Source organism: Gallinula chloropus (genome assembly GCF_964237585.1).
Source record: "Gallinula chloropus genome assembly, chromosome: 26".
Classification (NCBI taxonomy): domain Eukaryota; kingdom Metazoa; phylum Chordata; class Aves; order Gruiformes; family Rallidae; genus Gallinula; species Gallinula chloropus.
In genome coordinates, this window is record NC_140111.1 from 699,721 (window position 1) to 706,765 (window position 7,045).

The 7,045-nt window shown below is 59.2% G+C and overlaps 1 protein-coding gene across 1 annotated transcript; it reads left to right on the forward strand.

The window, feature by feature from the left end:
* Nucleotides 1–2,078: 2,078 nt before the first annotated feature.
* On the forward strand, nt 2,079–6,118 carry LOC311201029 (myosin light chain, embryonic). The gene is made up of 6 exons (XM_084275333.1): nt 2,079–2,183; nt 2,931–2,958; nt 4,326–4,475; nt 5,003–5,176; nt 5,424–5,501; nt 5,990–6,118. Exons 1-6 carry the CDS (start codon nt 2,085–2,087, stop codon nt 6,016–6,018), a joined length of 558 nt encoding a protein of 185 aa, XP_084131459.1. The 5' UTR covers nt 2,079–2,084; the 3' UTR covers nt 6,019–6,118.
* Nucleotides 6,119–7,045: the final 927 nt, after the last annotated feature.

A 7,045-nucleotide genomic window follows, 5' to 3' on the forward strand; every position in this document is an offset into this window, starting at 1 on the left:
ATGCTGCGCTGCTCACAGGGCAGGAGGAGGGCGAAGCGGTTAAATTGCAGGACTGATGTTTTTCTGAAGGCTCTTCTGGGTGGTGATTTCGGACCCAGCAGCTGCTGGGGAGCGAGGACAGGGTTAAGGTGAGGTTATTTTGGGGTCGGATGGGTGCTGGATGGATGGATGCTGGCTGAGGGGGAGGTAGCAAAGCACAGGGGCAATTTGAGTCGCGCTGCAGGAGAAATCTGACCCAGGCTCTGAGTTCACAGTCAGCAAAACACGTTGGTGGGATTTTTTTTCTTGTTTTGTTTGAGGGTTTGGGGTTTTTTTTTCTCAATTACTTGCTATCTTGCAGAGATCTGGAGAGCAATCACTGCAAACAACACCCACCCAGCCCCATCATCCAGCCCCCTCGGCTTCCCGAACCCGCGCTAGCGAGCGTGAGGTGACAGCAGACAGCCAATTTCCCAGCAGTTTGCGGCTGCTGCCTCCCCCCAAAAGGCCTCTGTAACCCGGCTGGCAGCAGCTCAGCCCCCAGCCAGAGCACCGTTCCAGTAGGGAAGCGGCTGGGGGGCTCTTGGGGCAGAGGGCTGGGTTGATGACAACCCGCGTTCCCATCCCTCAGCCCTGTAGCAGCTCTGAGGCAGCAGGATGACACCTCCCTGGTCCCACCAACCTCAGCTGCTGTGATACACCACGACCCGAACCGGCCCGACTCAACCCCCTGAAAACACCAGTGTAAGCAGCACGGACACAGGTAGGTCGTGGACACGCAGGGACCGGCGTGGGGGCTCAGCCTCCAGCACCTCGCAGCTCCCACAGCAGGAGCAGCAGCACCTCCCAGGATCCTTCCCCATCCCGCCTGGTTTGGAACCGTCCCTGCAGCCCTGGCTGGACAAACGAGGCCAAGGAGCATCTCCACAGCAGAGCAGATGCCATCAGCTGCCATTAACAACTTTGGGCTATTTATTTCTGTTACCAAAACACCCAGTGACTGGGGTTCCTCCTCCCGTGATCTGGCACAATCTGGCACCAGATTTATTCATATTTAAGCTTAGGATGTCTCAGTGTAACCCTCGAGCTCATTTCTCTGGGGTGATGGACCTCACTGGCTGCTTCTGTCTCTTCTGCTGGTCTTCAAACAGTTGGGAGAGGTGGGTGAGAGCAGGAGCAGCCCCCAGAAAAGCCTTCCCATGGCTGGTGGGGAGCTGGAAGACATTCCTGGCCCGAAACCTCCCTCCGCAGCCCTCTCACAGCGCCCAAACCTGGGGCTCAGGGCCTGCCCAGCCAAGGGAACGGTCTTCACAGCACCTCAGGTCACTTGGAGGGTCCAGCACCGCCCACCTTCCGAAATGCTGCACTGAAGCTGCTGGGCCCACCCTGCCAGCTGCTTGTGCCCGGCGGGTTCTGGGGGCTGTGGGAGCACCGGCACAAGGCCGGTGATGCCGATGATGCCGATTGATGCCGACCGGACGATGATGCCAATCCCAAGCCGATACGTTCGCCATCCCGGCAGAGGGGAGCACAGTGCTCACCCCCAGCGCAGCGCAGCCGTCCCGGGGCACAGGGGAGAGACCAGAACACAGCGCCGAGCACGAGGCCGAGGGGATCCCTCCAAGGGGCCGCAGCTCCTCTGACAGCAGCGCCCCTAAACCCCAGTCTGAACAAGGCGGCGGCAGCCTCGGCCCTCGCAGGGCTCTGCCTGCAGCCAGACAGGCTTCTCCCCGGGGGTACGGCAGCGGCGGGCGGGCTCCTTGCCGGTAGGTTTTCAGCAAGCGGCCCCCGTGCAGCCCACCCGGGGCAGGTGCTGGAGGGGGAGACGTTCCCCCCTTTGCGGTGAGGGGAGGGGGATGCGGCTGGTGGCTTTGCTGCGCCGGGAATCGATGACAATGGGCAATTGTCAAGTTGGGGCCCCTCTCGTTTGAGTTTTCTTCCTTTTATAGTAAGCAGCAGTTGCTCCAGCAGCTGGCCGGCCTCTCCGGGGTGAGGACAGGGCTCCGTATATAAGGGAAGGAGCAGGCTGTGCCTTTCATCTCTCCGCTGGGTTTCCTGGCTGAGCAGCAGGGCTCATCCCTGCACCTCTGCGCCCACCCAGAGCCATGCCACTCAAGAAACCCGACCCCAAGAAGGAGGCAGCCAAGGCAGCTCCAGCCCCGGAGCCACCCAGGGAACCTGCCTTCGACCCCAGGAGCGTGAAGGTGAGCGAGGAGCGAGGGCGTCGCCGCCGCTTCGTGCCCTGTCATGGGCCCGGCGCGGGCGAGGCAGCGCGTGACGCACGTGTGTCGGCCAGGCTGAGCACCAGGGTGGGGAGGGGAGAAGCATCAGGCCGCGCGGATGCAGCGGGCTGGGAGGGATGCTCTCCTCACGGGGTGGGGGGGGTGTTGCCATCTTCCCCCATCCAGCCCTCGCCCAAGGAAAATGCTTCACTTGCAGCAGGACGCTGCTGCCACAGCGTTCGCCCACGGTCCCTGGCAGAGCTGTCTTGGGGCCCCAGCGGCATTAAAAGGCTTTTCTGCCACCCACTGTCCCCATCCTAAAGTATTTTGCCCCCTGTGTTGTCTTCCCCCGTGTGAGGGGAGCTCGTTTTCCCCAGGATACGGTTCCGTTTTAAGCCAGAGCTTTGCCAGGAGAGCTGTTAATAGCGGGTTCAGCACAGAGGCTGTTTAACCACTTGAACTGGGGGCCAAGCCTGGAAACAACATCCCTCCCACCCGAAACAGCCCCGTCTGTGGTCTGAGCATCCCTGCTGCCTGCCCACCCCGCACCCCCTGCCCGCTGTGCTGCTCTGGCTGTGCTCTCCCCAGGGGCAGGAGCACTCCTGGGCACGGCACAGCTACAGCCCTCTGCCCCGAGCAGGCTGGGGGGTGTCAGTTGGGGGGTTGAGCCCCTTTGTTACCCCACAGCAATGCAGCCCTCACACCCCGTTACGTTCTCTGTCCTGACAGATCGAGTTCACTGCGGAGCAGATCGAAGGTGAGTGCTGACTCCCTCCTCTCCCAGAGGTGCCATTAGAAACAGGGGGTGCTTCTCCCAGGTAGTTTTCCCCAGCAGACGTGCGAGTCGAAGCCCCACACGTCAGACCCCATCCTGGAGGAAAGCTCAGCTGGATCCAGGGATCCCATTCCCCCGACATGCTGCTTGTCCTCCAGCACAATGTCGTGAGGTTTCCAGCAGATGGGACAAATGAAACCAGAGTCACATCCCCAGCCAGCATCAGGCTGGGAAGGAGAGGAGGAAGAGTGCTGGGAGGAAGGGGGGAGGCAGGAGACAGAGACAGGAGCGCTGCTGGAGGGGAGTAGGAGCCAGTGCAGGGATTTAGCTGAGGTGGCACCACCGGGCTGTGGGGAGCAATGAATGGATCCGGCTCCTCAGGCCGGTGCCACAACGTGCCAAGTAGAAAATGGAGCAAACCCAAAGCTCTGGGCCAATATTCCCACCAGACCATGATATCCTCATCACCACATGGAGACCGTGACCATTTCATCCCGTCCAGCAGCACAAAGAGCAGCAGGTCACCTTTCAGTGAGCTATTTCTGGATATCATGAAGAAGATGGACCAGAACCTAGAATTCATTAGTGCCATGGACAAGAAACTCAGCTCTGAGCTGTGAGTGGAGCATCTGCTGCAGGAAACTCCTGCTGCTTACGTGGAGCAGCTGGAGAGGCAGGTGCCAGCCACCAGCCTCAGGGTGCTGGGCTTGCCCGTGGAGGAGGGTAAGGACTTGGGGGTGGGTTTGGGATGCCCAGTTTCCCACATTTTGCACCTCAACACCAGTGAGGAGCCTGTTGTAGCAGAAAGGATCTTCTGGGCTGAAATGAGAGGCAGAGACAAGGCTCCTTTAATGCAGGATAATTTACCAGAACGAGCTGGAAACGAGTCAGCAAGGCCAGAGTGGACATGGACACCCGTCCCCACCCACAAGTCTGCCTGGCTGGGCTGGGGGGAGGCCAGCGGAGCAAGCGGGGTGTTGAGGTGTCACGGGGGTGCAGGGGAGGAGTCCCCAGCAGGCCCAAGTCGCAAAGGAGAAGAGCAGCAGGGGATGTTCTGCAGCAGCAATAGCAGCCTGCACACACCGCCCATGCTGCCAGGACAAGGTGGTGCCAGAATAATCCCAGCAGGATTCATCCAGCCAGCTCCAAACAGGTGACATGACCTGCTCCAGAAGCTGAGCAACTGGTTGAAGGAGTCTGGCAAGCTTTGGGCCCGTGGATCCAGGCTGCCTGCCCTGGTGGAGAGGGCACTGGCCACGCACAGCACGTGCCGGGCAGGACCCGCTCCGGGGGGGAAGGGGGGAAGGGGCCAGCGTGGCAGGGGCCCCCCAAACTCCTCTTCCCTGCAGAGTTCAAAGAAGCCTTCAGCCTGTTTGACCGGACGCCCACGGGAGCCATGCAGATCACCTTCGCGCAGTGCGGGGACGTCCTGCGGGCGCTCGGCCACAACCCCACCAACGCAGAGGTGCTGAAGGTGCTGGGCAAGCCCAGACCAGAAGGTGACTGGGGCGGCAGGGACAGGGTGGGACAAGCGATTCCTGTGCTGCCTAGCAGCAGGTGAAGGGTTACGTGTCTTGTAGGAAGAGCCCTGGGAGCTGAGGAAGAGCCCATGGGAAGGAAGTGACGCACCAGGGTGTCATTCCTGCCCAATTCCTTCACTCCCCTGCCCCATCCTGTGGCTGGCGTGAGGGACAGGCTGCCCACGCCCAGCGATGGTGGCGACTGATGCTCAGCAGACCATATCCTGAGCTGGTGTAACTGGTGCAACCAGAGCAGTCCCAGTGCAGCCACGTTGCCGTGGTCACCAAGGACCTGCCTCCTGGGTTCAATTTTTGGTTTTCAGGGGTTGGTGTGCACTCCCCAGGTGGCTCGTCCCATCTCCAGTATGACACAGTAATGGTCCCACCACCTTGTGGGGTTTCTCCTCCGTATTCAGATGGAAATCGAAGGTTAAGCAGGAGGTCCTCAGAGGCTGACTTCAGCCTAACGGGTTAATCCCTGACCCTGTCTCCTCCTCTCCTTCCAGAAATGAACACAAAGATGCTGGACTTTGAGACCTTCCTCCCCATCCTGCAGCACTTCACCCGCAGCAAGGAGCAGGGCACCTTTGAGGACTTCGTGGAAGGGCTGCGCGTCTTCGACAAGGAGGGCAACGGCATGGTGATGGGCGCCGAGCTGCGCCACGTGCTGGTCACGCTGGGTACGGGCTGGCCCTGGGGAGGGGGGCAGACACGGGACCCCAGGCTGCTCTGGGCAGACGGCTCGGGTTAGGTGGGTGGTCTCACCTGTTGGAGACCCTTCCTGCTCTGCTGCTCCCAGGCTTGTGTGGGAGCCAACGGCCCCTCTTCAATCCTGTTTTCTGCCTCTGCTGGCTTTGGCTCTCTGGGACAGGGAGGCCCTGGCAGGCTGGGAGCCCTTCCCCTCACCTCTCCATCCTCCTTCTCCAGGGGAGAAGATGACAGAGAGTGAGGTGGAGCAGCTCATGGCCGGGCAAGAAGATGCCAATGGCTGTATCAACTATGAAGGTAGGAGCTCGAGATTCCCATCAGGGCCACCTCAGACTGGGTCGTCTTGTCTTAGGGTGCAAAATGTGTCCTCTGAGAGGACACTGGGGATCACTGAGAGGGAGGTGTGGACCACCTTTGAAAGCCTCTCCAAGGAGAGCTGTGAGATGTATCAGCTGGGGTGGGAACAAGGTGGTTGTGCCAGGGAAAACCTGGAATAGGGGATGGTTAAATTGGAGAGCATTGACGAAAAGAGGGGACCTGTTTCCCTTGGCCTCAGAAGACTGGGGATAGTGGTACCAGCTCACCTCCAAGAGGGGTTTGGTGTCACTAAACAGGTTTGGGCTTGCAGGCATACGGTGGGAACAGGAGAAAGCTCAGTCTTGGCAGAGCATGTCCCCTTGATGCCTGGGGTGCTCCGGGCTGGGGGTACCCCCGCTGCCTCTCCGCCCACCCCCCAGTGCTCACACCATGCTGTCACCTCTCACGCTCTCATTTCTCATGTTCAGCTTTTGTCAAGCACATCATGTCTGGCTGAAAGAAGAATCTTCGGGTGAGTTTGTCAGGGTCTCCTGCTGCTTGCTCTGAAGTTGGGAGCCCTGCCTGCAACAGCCAGGGGCAGAAGAACCAAAACCCACACCCCAGAAGCACCCCTGCAGTGGAGTAAGGACACAGGACCGACCCCAGCTCTGAAAGCCCCAACTGCTGTGTATATAATAACCTCACTTGTAATTCGTGTTGGTTTAAAATACATCAGGGCAGCATCAGCCCCAGGACTGTCACTCGTGGTCTGGTTAATCGTGTCCCTTCTCTGCTGGGAAAGAAAGAGGTCAGTGTGGTTTATGGTGAGAGGTTTCCTAACCCACCAGGAGCCCAGGTCATCAAACAGCAGCCAGTGAAAATACGTGTTTTAAGCCCTGCAGTAGCGAAGGCTGAGGGAATGGCAAAGACTGAGCAGGGAAATTTCTGAGCTGAGAAACATCAACGTTCCCACTAACGTTAGAAAGACAATGGACAAGGTGGTGCCACTGCTGCCTGCTGAGGTGCTTTGTGTTCCTCAGAGTCTGCCTGAGGAAGACAGGGAAACAAGTTTCTTTCAGGGAAAACATCCCTCTGAAATCTATTCAATCTCAAAGAAAATCCACATTAATAAGAGCTGGCCCAGGCTGCCCTGCCAGCTTCTGATGGGTTTGTTATCTCACTCCATTCCAGTGCTGGGCTCCCAGAACATTCCAGTGCTGGGCTCCCTGGTATAAAACAGCCAGGGATCTCCTGGAGAGAGTCCAGAGGAGGGTGTGGAGATGCTGAAGGGCCTGGAGCATCTCCCCTGTGAGGAAAGGCTGAGGGAGCTGGGGCTGTTCAGCCTGGAGAGAAGTCTGAGAGGGGATCTGATCAATGGGGATCAATAGCTGAAGGGTGGGACACAGGGGCCATGGGCAGCCTCTGCTCAGTGTCTGTGGGGACAGCCGGTGTGGCTGCTCTCAGCTGCCTCCTGCTCCTCTCTGTGCAGTGGCTGAGAACAGCTGCTTTCAGTTCCCACTGCTTGATTCAAACGCTCAGAAAAA

Bases quoted from the DNA above. Each gene is read 5' to 3' on its own strand.
- LOC311201029 (XM_084275333.1), top strand. From the start codon at position 2,085: ATGCCACTCAAGAAACCCGACCCCAAGAAGGAGGCAGCCAAGGCAGCT. The intron at 4,476-5,002 runs GTGACTGGGGCG...CTCTCCTTCCAG, and splicing joins GGGCAAGCCCAGACCAGAAG to AAATGAACACAAAGATGCTG. The intron at 5,177-5,423 runs GTACGGGCTGGC...CTCCTTCTCCAG, and splicing joins CCACGTGCTGGTCACGCTGG to GGGAGAAGATGACAGAGAGT.